This window comes from Ceratotherium simum, chromosome 17 (genome assembly GCF_057802395.1).
Source record: "Ceratotherium simum simum isolate JZ-2026a chromosome 17, ASM5780239v1, whole genome shotgun sequence".
Taxonomy (NCBI): Eukaryota; Metazoa; Chordata; class Mammalia; order Perissodactyla; family Rhinocerotidae; genus Ceratotherium; species Ceratotherium simum.
The window spans coordinates 17,027,400-17,040,540 of NC_141916.1; the positions used below are offsets into that span (position 1 = coordinate 17,027,400).

Below are 13,141 nucleotides of genomic sequence, written 5' to 3' on the forward strand. Positions count from 1 at the left end.
GTTAAGTTTGCACACTCCGCTTTGGGCCCAGGGTTCACCAGTTCATATCCTAGGCGCGGACCTACACACTGCTCATCAAGCCATGCTGAGGCCATGTCCCACGTAGAAGAACTAGAAGGACTTACAACTAGGATATACAACTATGTACTGGGGCTTTGGGGAGAAAAAAGAAAAAAGAAGAAGATTGGCAACAGATGTTAGCTCAGGACCAAACTTCCTCAAAGAAAAAAAAAAGAAAGAAAGAAATCCAGCTGGAATTTTTATTGGGTTTGCATTGTACTTATAAATTAATTTAGAGGGAATTCATACCTTTAGAATATTAGGTCAAATTATTCCTGAATATGATATCATTCCACTGAATCAGATTTTCTTGTGTGTTTTTCGTAATAGAGTCCTACATTGTTCTCCATAAAGATCTTGTGAATACTTTGTTGTTATTTTACATCATTGTTTTTATCACTCTGAGGAATGCCATCTTTATTTTTCTATTTACTTTCTAATTGGTTGTCACTGATATAGAAAACCGCTTTTGATTTTTTTTAAGTTGACCTTGTAACTAAGCAGCAACACTCATCCTATTATTTCTACAGTTTATTCATTGATTTTGTTGGGTTTTGTATGTAGCTTATCCCATTGTCTACAAATAACATCAGTTCTCTCTCTTCTGATCTCACACATATTTCTTTTCTTGGCCAGGAGTTCCAGGGTGCTAAGCATGTTAAGTGTCCTCATCTTGCTCCTGTCTTCACTGGAATGTGCCCAAGCTCATCCTTTAGGTACGACACCCTCTAAGCTCCACCAGTGCGCGTCCACTTCCCTTTGAATAGTCCTGTGTTTTTCTGCCATTCTCCACTGGGCGTGGCCTCCGTTCTTCCGACCTTCCCAGACCTTCCCATCCTTCAAAGCCTAGCTCAAGTTGACCTTTCACACAAAGGCTCCCTGGTTGCACCAGCTCACGGTGAGCTCCTGCCGAGCCCCTGAGCCGAGACATACTCTGTCAGTCAACCGATGATCAGTCATGAACTGCCTTGGGAATCCACTGCATCTTCTGTCCATCTAACTTGTGCCTATTTACAAATCTTCCCGACTACACAGTCAGCTCCTTGAGGACAGGGACGAGTGCTAAATTCCTCCTCGTCCCCTTCAGTGCACAGTACTTGTTTAATAAGAAGGTGTGGAGTATGTGAAGGTGCCGCGTCTCACCAGCTCCAGCCCATGGGCCTGGGTGTGTTGTGAGTTCAAGGCCAGAAGGCAAAACTGGAGGCAGCCAGGTTGGAGAACAAGACAGGGAAGGCCCAGGGGCCCTGTCCTGGGCAGGAGCGCACGCACACTCAGTCTTCAGTGTCTTCCACATGCACCACCTCCCTGCATCTTCTTCATCTTCCCAGAGGCCCCAGGGCCGAGACTCTCCTTCATTTTACAGAAATGAGGCGCACAGAGACGAGCTAACTTGTCACACAGCTCGGAAGAGTCAGAAGAGGGATTTGCATCCACATTTCCTGACTCCCAAATCCTACTACTTCACTGCAGCACGCTCCCCCAAAATACCACTTCTGCAGCCAGACAGGCAACAGACAGGCACCTCTGGGACCAGGACGGTCCCCTTGGACCCAGCAATTCCACCTCTAGGAATGTACCTTAAAGAAATTAATGAGATGTGCATGAAGATGTACTTATGAATGTTCATCGTAGAGTTGTTTACCAAAAATATACTAAGGGGGGACAAAAAATTAGAAGGCCCATGGATATTAAAGCAAGAAGAAACGACAAAAGTCAGAGCATCGGTGGGTCAGAAGCCAGGCAGACAGGCAGGTGGCCGCCCGAAAACCACACAGCAATGAATGAGGCTAGGTGGTGGTCGCAATCCCAAGGGGATAGGCAGGAATCAGAGGACCACGCGACAGGACAAGCGGTCATTGCGGGCAGCAGGGACGAGTCAGCCCCAGACCCACCTAGGCCAGCTGGGCACAGGGCCAGCCCAGGTCAAGGCCTTGGCGACTGAGCCAGCCTGGGGCTCAGCCAGAGCCTTTATAGCACTTGGTCCAGGCAGGAACCCATCCAGCCTGGAGCCCGCGTGGAGGGAAGCAGCCTGTCGGCTGCTGCGGCCCTTTGTCGGCTTCCTTCTGTGTAAGTCTGTTTCAAGTGATTCCCCAGGTCTGCAATTCCCTATGTTCTGGGCCATTTACAAACACGTGCTCTGAGTAAGACTCCCTGAGGTGGCCACAATCGCCTTGTAAAGCCACTGGGCTGATTCTGCTCATGCAAGGATAGCACCTCCCAGCCCAGGCACAGCAAGGTACAGGTCGCATTCAGAATCTACAGGGAAGGAAACTGGGCAAACGTGACTTGTCCTGGTATGCTGGTACGTGGCAATGCTGGGCTTCAAACCAGGTGTTTTCATCTCCAGAGTCCACTCCACCATCATCTCCAATCAGGACAGGATCCTGGACACACTCCCGGCTCCCCCAACCCAAGGAGGTGGGTGCGTCTACACTGAGACACCTAGTGAAGAGTCCAGCTAGATCCAGAGCCCGCTGGGTTGAGACAGATGAGCAGGGTCAGAGGACGGAGCTGCAATTACCAGCATGGTGACAGGAAAACGCTTCATGGAAGATTCGCCACCTTGCATCCGTCAGCATTTTATCAAGAAATAAATCTCACATAATCATTGGACGTCATTGAGAACCTTCCAGGTGCCCATCAGGTCCAGCTGAGATGAGAGGAGAGAACAGTCTGGTTCTTTCTTGGATGTCTGGCAGATGTTTGACCCAGCAAAGGCTTAGTGTGAAAGTACTGACTAGCCATGTTTCCCACGGACGTGGCCCAAAATCTCACCAGCAGTTCAGCTGGAATCAGCCACCCCCAGGCCCCGAGGCCTTGCCTCCTTGTGTCTCGCACACCAGAAGCCCCTATCCCAGAGCCCACACCCCCAGAGTTCCCACCCCGGACACAAGAGTCTAAGGATTTTTTAGGATCCATATAGACATTGCTCAGCCCCCTGACAGATTTCCACAGCACCATCACCTGCCCTCCCAGAAAAGATGGGCCCTCTCCTCCCTCTGGGATATAACTGGCCCACTCAGCCTGAGAGGGAGCAGCGAGGGCAAAAGGTGAGGCCCTGGGAGGATGCATGGAAGGCTAATTTTAGCCCAGACTGGCAGCATTTGGTTGTGGCTGGTCAGGAAACAGGTCTATCAGAGGAGTCATCCTCAGGTACAAAGGCAGTCAAGAGACATGCGCTTGGAAGAGTTTATGGGCTCCAATGCTTGGGTTAGGGGAGCCTCCTGGCTCGGTCCCACTGTCCACCCATCAAAGCCACCTCGTGCCCTAGTCCAAAGTGATGAGAGGGCAAATTAAGGGAGCTTGGCTTTGGGGACAGCCACATGAGCCCCTACCTCCTCTCACCCTGTGGGTCCTCCGAGGGGAAGAAGCGACGCCACTTCAGGACCTTGGTGAGCTCCCCTCAACTCCAGCACCTTTCATCCCTCCTGGTGTACACACCAATACTCATTGTCCAGCGACTCTGCTGGGAACCCAAAAAACTCCCACACCCCCACATCAGACCCCAACTCAGCCTGGACATCACTGGGCCTTCCCTCCACCTGCGGCTTCTCCCCTTCCCCACTGGCCAAATGTTGGCTCCCCCATGTGCACCCTCTCCTACCTCCAAACACCTGGGGTCTCTGCTGGATTTCCAGAACCTAGCAAGTGTCTAGTGCAGAGTTGCCACTCAATAAGCATTTACTGAATGAAGGAGAGAATGAGTGATTCCACAGTCTAGTCTCCAAATCAGAGCTAGACTCCTGTCTCGTCTCCTCCCAACCCTATCCCCACCACACCCCAGGCCTCCTTAAAACCCCCTCCCTGATTAATCCCTGGAGCTCTGGGGTACTCCACCCTCCCACTCCTGCCCCCTATTCCACAAGCAATGATGCCCAGAACTCTGAAGAACAACCCTGATTCTCTCCTGAGCTCTCCGATTCAGTTTCTCCCATGTCCCTGTTGGTGTCCCATGGCTTCGGTATTTCTATGGACCGTGCTCCCTCCTAGTCTCTACCCCTACCCCATCCCTGACTAGGATCTGGGTAGGAACAGGTAAGGAGAGGCTGATATTGACAACGAAGAAAGGGACATGCTCTAGAAACACAGAGGAAGGCAAAGACGCCTAGAACAAGAGGCTGTTTGGGACACAGCCGCCTCCTTGGGACAAGCCAGCCACTCCACCCCGAGGCCAGGTCATAGGTCCAGGGCACATAGCTCAGGTGTGCCCCTGGGATTTGGGGGGCAGGCTCTACCCCAGGTCGCTGCACCCATTGCCTGCACTCAGAGCATGGAGTCCAACTGATGCTTCTAGAAGCCCTTTGCCCTTCCCCACTTCCAGCAGCAATGGGAGGGGGAGAGGCAGGGAGGAAGCTTGTAAAGGGCTTTGAAGATGAAACAGGCCTGTGGCCAAGGACTGTTGACACAGCGACACTGAAGAGGCAATTGTGTTGGCTCTTAGGAGGCCGGGGTGATGCCAAGCCAATAAAATGCGGGCAGCTATTGTCTCTCTGCTGCCCCTTTTAACGCCAGCTGCCCCTGGTGCATAAAAGGGCCGGCCACAGCCCAGGGAGCACAGGGTTTGGGCTCCATCCTCTGCCAGCTTCTCCACCATTCAGACACCTCCCTTCCTCCATCATGACCTGTGGCTTCAGCTCCGTGGGCTGTGGATTCAGCCCCAGGACTTTCAGCTGCGCGTCGGCCTGCGGGCCCCGGCCCGGCCGCTGCTGCATCACGGCCGCCCCCTACCGCGGTGTCTCCTGCTACCGCGGCCTCTCCGGGGGCTTCGGCAGCCGCAGCCTCTGCGGGGGCTTCCGCGCCGGCTCCTGCGGCCTCAGCTTCGGATACCGCTCCGGCGGCATCTGCGGCCCCAGCGCGCCCTGCATCACCACCGTGTCGGTCAACGAGAGCCTCCTGGCGCCCCTCAACCTGGAGATCGACCCCAACGCGCAGTGCGTGAAGCACGAGGAGAAAGAGCAGATCAAGAGCCTCAACAACAGGTTCGCTGCCTTCATTGACAAGGTGGGTGTCCTTGATCACGCCTTTCCTGAGCCTTCAGTTCCTGCGCTAGGCACTGAAGGGGTAGTCAGGGGAAGGAGGGGTGGGGTCCAGGTGAGTTCCCAGTCTGATGGAGGAGATGGACACACACCCAGGGCACAGACAGACAGAGACATGTGTATAGGGCAGGGGCTCCTGATCTGATAGCACTGTTATTATACACGACCTCTGTCCAGACAGGCAGGGTCCCCACGGACAAAGGGGATGTCTTTGATCACACCCTTCCTGAACTCAACCCATGCTCAGGACTTAGGCTGGGCACAGAGAGTGGAGCCAAAGGTGGGCACTTGCCCAAAGAAGCTCCCAGTCCAAAGGGAGAGGCAGTCATACCTCTAGGACACAGAAAGACAAGAATAGGATCAGAAGCTGCCAGTCTGATGGGGGAGACAAACTGAAAACACACAAGCAGAACTAGGGGCAGAACCTTTAGTGCCGAGAGATTACATCTCCTTGTGAGCAAAGGGCTGCTGTGTGGCTGTTCAAAGCATTTAAAGCCAAATGATGGCAAGGAGGTGCTCCCTATGTCAAAGGCAGAGCTAGTGACTGTGATCCTGGAAGACGGCCTGGAGGGAATCTCGCGGATCGCACAGAGCAGTTTCTATACCACGTGGTTACTTGGCTGCTGAGCAGGGGCCAGAGTGGTTTGTTTAAGCCACTGTGCCCGGGACTCGGGATCCAGGAGTGGGCAATAGACACCGTCCTCACTCTCCTGGGTCTTACGGGGAGGCAGGCAGTATGCGGGCGAGATGCAGTTGAACCCATCTGCAGATGTCAGTGTTCAGCTTGAGTCTGCAGCCGTCTTCTCCACCAAATCCAGGCAACCACCATGTGGTGGTGGTTCGAGAAGTCAGGGGGAGAAGGCTCCCACTAGGAAGCAGTTCCGAGGCCGGGAGAGCACTCCAGAGCCAACCTCAGGAGAAGCCACACTAGAGAGATACCCACCAGGAAGGAGCAAAACACTCTGGAACTCCTAACAGCATGAGAGACCAAGGATAGCATAAGAAAGGACTTACCAGGGATGTGGAAAAGTTATTAGACAAAAAGACCTCAGTGGGCAGGTGGGCCAAGCTCGTGGCAGGAAGGTAGATGTGAACTTCCTTGGGCGCACTAGTCTATAATCACTACAGTAAAAGAAGCAGCCCCTGCAGGGCAGAAGATCAGAGTCTGAGTTCTTCCTCCGCCCTTGTGAGACCTCAGGCAGTCAGGAACCTCCCTGGGCCTTCAATTCCTCCTCTGTGAGATGAAGGGGTCGGAGCACAGAACACCCTGCGCTAATACCCCAGGTGACTATTATTCTAATGGCATTGTTGTTGCAGGGTTTCAATAATTGGCACGTACTTTATTTTTCAGCTTTTACAGTCTGCCTTTCTAAAAGGTCAACCTGTTCATTTGCGCTCTGACAGTCACACCTGACAGTCTCGTAGCTGATCAGCGTGCAGGAGCCCTTCCGTACCAGGGCCCGTTAAACCCTCACAGCCAGGCGAGCACTCTGCAGAGGATTTAAGTGCTGTGCCCAAGGACACATTATTATTAATAAGCAGTGGCAGAGTCTGGGCTCAACATGGTTTAGCGCTTTCCATAACACCAGGTAAATCACCTTAGAAGAGACTGAAGTTAGCTCTCAGGAAGGACTTCCAGGTGGTGAGCTGATTAAGCCCCCGTGTGGTTTTGAGAGAGATGACATACGCCCTGCCAGGAAGGACTTGGTCAGACAGTAGGGGGCCGGCCAGTCCTGAGCTGGGAACCCCTCTTGCCCTCTGATCCTGCAAGAAGGGATTCTCAGGCTCTGCCTCTGGGGGGCAGGTGCGCTTCCTGGAGCAGCAGAACAAGCTGCTGGAGACCAAGCTGCAGTTCTACCAGAACCGCAAGTGCTGCGACAGCAACCTGGAGCTGCTGTTCAGTGGCTACCTCGAGACGCTGCGGCGGGAGGCCGAGTGTGTGGAGGCCGACAGCGGGAGGCTGGCCTCGGAGCTCAACCACGTGCAGGAGGTGCTGGAGGGCTACAAGAAGCGGTGAGCACAGGAAGGGGCTGGCCTGGGAGAGGGCTTGAAGGCAGCTCCCGGCACAGGGGAGTGTCCGGCTCTGTGGCCAGGTCTCTGCCTGGGGATAAGAGGGAATCTGCACTCTCTGCCCCTCCTCCAGGCACCCGGGTCTGTGGGTGCATGCCGGCCCCTGGGGGATGGAGCTCAGCTTGTCTTGCCACCAGCAGGTCAAGGAAATGCTGTTCTCTCCCTTTCTCCATCCACTAGACCCTTCTCTTAGGCCCCCAGAAAAATTCGTATTCTCTGGTCCCTGGGTCTAGCCCTCAAAGCCCTGGACATTCTTCTGAAATTTACTCCTTTCTCAACTGACACTTTCTGGGCAGCTACCAGCTGCCCACCAGACACAGGGCTGGATGCTAGTGATCCAGGGGCAAGCGGTGGACATAGTCCCTGCCCTTGTGGGGCTTCTAGGCCGCTGGGAGGCTGGCGTGGCACTGTCACAGGCATAGACCTTCAGTTACAAAGTGTGACACGTGACGGGAGGGTGCACGCTGGGTCCTTTAACGGACTCTGGTTCCGAGGGGTCAGCTTCCTTCAGGAGTGCTCTCAGCCACAGAGCAGGAGGGAGGGACAGACTGGCCTCCTCTTGGCTGTGCCCAGGAGGGGAATGACAGACAGGGGTCCCACTAGCTGTACCAAAGCCAGGGCCAAGGGGAGGGGTCAGCAGAAAGGAAAATGGAGACCTGGGTGAGAAACACAGCCACTGCCCACACCCCAACCACGCACACACAGCTTCCAGACCCTGCCCTCCTGCCCCCCTGAAAAGCTGAGCTGATGAGAGAGTGGGGGCTTCAGCTCTCCAGTGTGTCACAGTAGGCTTGGACCCGCAGCCTGATTTCTTCATGGTCCCACCCCGTTTCTTAGAGGCAGGGGGCAAGCAGGGGAAGGACTAGGAACTAGGCTTGTTTGCATGTGTGCTTCATGGCCAAGTCGAGAGCTGCTCAGACCATCCTGTTCTCGTGCCCTACTCAGATATGAAGAGGAAGTCACACTTCGGACCACAGCGGAGAACGAGTTTGTGGCTCTAAAGAAGGTGAGTGACTGAGCCAGGTCCCGCCCTGAGTCCCCGGCAACCCCATCCTCTCTGCCCTGCCGCAGGGTGGCCAGGCCCTCAGCGCCCCGAGGGGAGCTGGCCTCACGACCCCTGAACCCCCCACAGGACATGGACTGCGCCTACCTCCGCAAGTCGGATCTGGAGGCCAACGCAGAGGCGCTGACCCAGGAGGTCGACTTCCTGCGGCGACTCTATGAGGAGGTGAGGGGGCTCTCAGCCGTGGCGGGCATCCCCGACCCCTTGCCCAGCCCCCCAAAGGCCTACTGACGTGAGAACACAGGCCACGGCTGGAGGGCTAGAGGGGATCAAGGGTGGGGAGGAAAGGAGGCAGAGGAATGGAGAACCAAAAACGGACAGGATTAGTAGGGGGCAGGAGAGTGCGGTCTCAAGGATGACCGCGCCGTGTAAAACCCGTTTTCTCCGGCCACCAATAGCCTTCCTTTACATGCTCGGTCCGGGAGAATGGGAAACAGCACGACACAGGGCCTGGGCCCCTAGGATGGGTGGCAGCATGCTGGCTGGAGGGAAGCAAGCCAGGTTCACATGGGCCTGAATCATCCCAGAAGCCAGCATTTGAGAAGTAGTGCTATTTTCCTCTAAAAGGGATTTCTTATCTGTACAGAAAGTTATGTAATTTCATCAGAGGCTCTTCTGCTCCAAGCGTGAGACGTTGGCTCCAGACAGGCCAAACAGATTATAGGCATCAGCATCAGGCGGGTGAGGAAAAGCCCAGGTAACTTGGTTGTTCTGTCTCTTCCCCAACCCCATCCCCTCAGGAGATCCATGTTCTCCAAGCCAACATCTCGGACACCTCGGTCATCGTCAAGATGGACAACAGCCGGGACCTGAACCTGGACAGCATTGTGGCTGAGATCAAGGCTCAGTATGACGACATGGCCAGCCGCAGCCGGGCCGAGGCTGAGAGCTGGTACTGCACCAAGGTGAGTGGCACAGGACACCTGCCTCCTAGACATGGCAGTGGGAGGGATGCAAGGTATATATTAGCAAGGCTTCTTTTGTCAGGGGATTCTGATCTTTAGGGATGGTAAGAGAAGGGCAGAGAGCTCTCAGGTTGGGGTGGCTGGGCAGGGCTGCCATGTGTGGTTGTAAACGCTGAGCACTGTACAACCTGCACTATCATCTGTGGTGTCCTGATGGGCGGGATGTCCCATCCTGAGCCTCAGGAGCTTCTCTGCTTCCCCCCAGTGCGAGGAGATAAAGGCCACGGTGGTCCAGCACGGGGAGACCCTGCGCCGCACCAAGGAGGAGATCAACGAGCTGAACCGCCTGATCCAGAGGCTGACCGCCGAGATCGAGAATGCCAAGTGCCAGGTAATGGTTGTTTGGGGCCCACCCAGGGTGTGTGAGCCCAGTGTGGATCTCAGCACTCATCCTCCAGCCCGTGTGCATGACTAGAGTCCCTGCTTGTGGTCGCTCAGGGAGACCCCGGTGATGAGGGCGAGAGGCCTGTTCCTGGGTGTCCCCAGCTGGGCAGGAGGACTGGACATGTGCAGGAAATGGACAGAGAGACCCAGGGACCATGACCCACCTCGTTCTTTTCTGGGTCCCCAGAACTCCAAGCTGGAGGCCGCCGTGGCCGAGGCCGAGCAGCAGGGCGAGGCGGCCCTCAGTGACGCCCGCAGCAAGCTGGCCGGGCTGGAGGGCGCCCTGCAGAAGGCCAAGCAGGACATGGCCTGCCTGCTGAGGGAGTACCAGGAGGTGCTGAACTCCAAGCTGGGCCTGGACATCGAGATCGCCACCTACAGGCGCCTGCTGGAGGGCGAGGAGCAGAGGTGGGGCCCGACCCAGTTGCCCCAAGAATCCCACTTGCATAGATCCGCCCCCCTTTGATTCCTGCATATTCCAGTCTCAGTCCCAAGAACTAGTCCAAGCTACTCTGTGAGGTCTTTGAATCCTGGATCTCGAAGGACTGGAACTTGGGCATGGCAGACAGAGAAAACACAAAGGCCAGTGCCACCGTGATGTCTAGAGCACCAGAGAGCCCAGGGCCCGGCTGGGACTAGAACTTAGGCACCCTGCCTCTCCATTTAGAACATCCTCAAGTTATTGCACCCTCAACTCTTCCAAGATCCACTCCCTGCCTGGTTTCTAGGAGGTCATCCTGTCCTAGGGTGGAGTTGCTGGCCAAACTCTGACCCTGGCCTCATGTGACTACCCAAGAGAATCTTCCCCTTCCTAAAGCTGAGCCCATCCTGGTATGCCAGATATGGTTGTTCAGGGTGTGCACTGCACAGAGGCAGCCAGCTGAGGGACAAGTGAGAGCTGAAGTCCAGCCCAGACTCTGCTTGCCAAATATCATGGCCTGGCATGGCTGCAACTGCCAGAAAGGCACTTTTTAAAAGTTACATAAGGGCATAAATATAGGCCAGAAATAGCCCTGAGATGACCCATTCCAGCACAGAGGGGAAATTTGAGGATCTCCCTCTGACCTCTTTTCTCTTCCCCTTTCTCACCATTTCCCCACTCAGGCTCTGTGAAGGTGTTGGAGCTGTGAATGTCTGTAAGTATCTTGAGCCCTGAAAAAAAAATTTTAGGTTGGGCAACATGAATTTCCTGGCTGTGAGTGTATAGTGTTTCCAATAATTCCCCCAGTAAATGGGAGTAGGTTGGTCATGCAGCAGGAGAGACTAAGGTTAGCTTGCAGGAAGAACCTCACAGCATGAATGGGGTTGGGAGGGGAAAGAATATACGTCACCACAGGAAGGAACCTCTAAGATGTCAGTACGATCCCCAACTTGTATAGGCGAGGAGGCCGAGGCCCAGAGAGAGGAGGGGACTTGCCCAAGGTCACAAAGCAGACCTAGGGCCAGAACCCAGGGCTCCTGGGCTCCCAGGCTAAGGTTCCTTCCAAGCCTTCAGAACTAGAACTGGAGGACTTTAGTGTCCTTCCCTGGAGGGCTGGACAGATCAGAGAATCCAAAAGAAGGCAGTCAAATGAGGCAGCCAACAGCCAGGCCTCCCTACCCTGCCCTTGTTCCCGCAGGCGTCAGCAGCTCCCAGGGCGGGATCATCTGCGGGGACCTCTGCGTGTCCGGCTCCCGGCCGGTGGCGGGCAGCGTCTGCAGCGCCCCCTGTGGCGGGAACCTGGTGGTGAGCACCGGCCTGTGCGCCCCCTGCAGCCAGCTCAACACCACCACCGGTTCCTGTGGCCTGGGGAGGTGTTAGGTGGCCCCAAGAGAGAGCCAGAGAAGCCCCTTCTCTCCGCCAGATGTGTCACTGCCCCACCCCCAGCTGAGAACAACAGCGCCTCGGTGGCCTTTCCCCCGTGTTCTGAGAATACACCACGCGGCTCATTCCCAACAGCTGCTCCTCTGCTCACCGCATCCTACTGGACGGGGCCGCGGCCTGGGAATGGATCCCTCCCTCCCGCTGTCTTGGCTTCTGGCCCCTCCCAGGGAGAGGGGCTCTCTCTCCCTGGAGGAGCGTGGCTGGCTGCTCCCCTGCCTCTCTGGCCTCTCATTTGTCCAATAAACTGGGGGATCCACTTTCTGTGCTGTGATGTCTGGCTTTCTCGGAATGAGCCCATGTCCACCAAGTGGTGAGGACCCCAGCCCAGCGAGATGGCCTGAGGATGGGGGTCGTTCTGGCCTGTCCTCAACCTGGACGTGTGCAGGGCCTGTCCCCAAATAGTACCATCCTCCCCCACCCAGGCACTGCTGACCCTGCTCACAGCACCTTCCACCTAAGTCACCCCTGTCAGTCTGGGTGGTTTGGGGCTTGTTCCTCCGACTAATTCTAGTGGGAACCAGAGGAGGCCATGGGATCTGCTGGAAGGATCTGTGTGTGTGTTGGGGGGGGGGTGGTTTTAGCCTCCTTCCTCCCACACACATCCTACTTTCTTGGCACAACTTCACTCTACCCCCCGCCACACACATGCAGCAGAGCAGAAACCACCACAAGTACCAGCAGCCACTTCAGGTGGCCACCCTGTGTCCTCCTGGACTCTGCCCACCATCACCACCGCTGCCCATCAGACAGGGGCCCTTGACACCCACCCCTTGCCCATCCGTCTCCCCCATACATGCACCTCTTTCACGCCTGGGACAGACTCCTCAAAAGCCCTGTGGCTGGTAAGAGGATACCATCTTCTCACTTTCTCGACTCCCCCACTCACTGCCCTCATCCCCACACACCTCAGAGCTTCAATCCCAAGGCCAAGATGGCTCCTCTGCTCCCTGCATGGCCTGATCTCTCCTGTCCTCTGTTCAGGAAGAACCTGGGAGCTCTTGGGAGGAAGACCTTGAGAAGCCCCTGACCCCATTCTGGAAGAGCCAGGCCTGGAATAGCCTCCTCGGGCCCAGCCCACCTCCTATGCAGTCCACTTCCACCTCACTGGCCCTCTTCTTTCTGCCCTTTGCCCCAGGCCTACCCCAGGCCTAGTCTTGGTCCTGAACTTTCCCACCGTCTCTCCACACTGTCCTGGGGGGCCCAAAACTGAACACAAACCCAGGTTCATTTTCCCGATGCACAGCAAAGCCGATCATGGAAAATGTCAGGCTCGTAGCCAGGAAAGAGGTTTATTATCGAAAGGCAGCCAGACGAGGAGATGGTTGCTAAAACTCAATCCACCTCCCCGAAGGAAAAAAGTTGGGATTTTTATCTAGGGTTTTGGGTAGGAGAGTAAGTAGGAGGGCATTGGGGGTTTTAGGAGTTCTCTGCACAGGTGAGACTGTCTCCATATTTCCTCATGGAGACACGTGTGTGAATTCTAGGGACTCTATATGTTGCACGTGGTGGATTTTTAGTATGTGACACCTAAAGTTTACAATGGGTCATTTTAGCTTCTCAGTGCACCTGTGCAACGTTTAGCCAGGCAGGGGCTGTCAGCAAGCTGCTCTTTTATGGGCAGTCCTCCTGCTCTTCTGCAAAACAAGCTCAGAAACTTCGGTTACTCTGTTTCCTGCGCCAGCCTTGTGAGAGGGAGGCC

General features: G+C 55.4%; 1 protein-coding gene across 1 annotated transcript; it reads left to right on the forward strand.

Annotated features, from left to right (window-relative positions):
- Positions 1 to 4,677: 4,677 nt before the first annotated feature.
- On the forward strand, positions 4,678 to 11,687 carry LOC147914727 (keratin, type II microfibrillar, component 7C). Its single transcript, XM_087442005.1, has 9 exons — positions 4,678 to 5,061; positions 6,901 to 7,109; positions 8,112 to 8,172; positions 8,299 to 8,394; positions 8,970 to 9,134; positions 9,400 to 9,525; positions 9,766 to 9,986; positions 10,683 to 10,714; positions 11,198 to 11,687. Exons 1-9 carry the CDS (start codon positions 4,678 to 4,680, stop codon positions 11,377 to 11,379), a joined length of 1,476 nt encoding a protein of 491 aa, XP_087298131.1. The 3' UTR covers positions 11,380 to 11,687.
- Positions 11,688 to 13,141: the final 1,454 nt, after the last annotated feature.

What these genes read in the sequence shown, in the direction of transcription:
- LOC147914727 (XM_087442005.1), top strand. Translation starts at nt 4,678, where the DNA reads ATGACCTGTGGCTTCAGCTCCGTGGGCTGTGGATTCAGCCCCAGGACT. An exon ending in CTGGAGGGCTACAAGAAGCG is followed by an intron (nt 7,110 to 8,111) that starts GTGAGCACAGGA and finishes TGCCCTACTCAG; the next exon opens with ATATGAAGAGGAAGTCACAC. An exon ending in TGTTGGAGCTGTGAATGTCT is followed by an intron (nt 10,715 to 11,197) that starts GTAAGTATCTTG and finishes TTGTTCCCGCAG; the next exon opens with GCGTCAGCAGCTCCCAGGGC.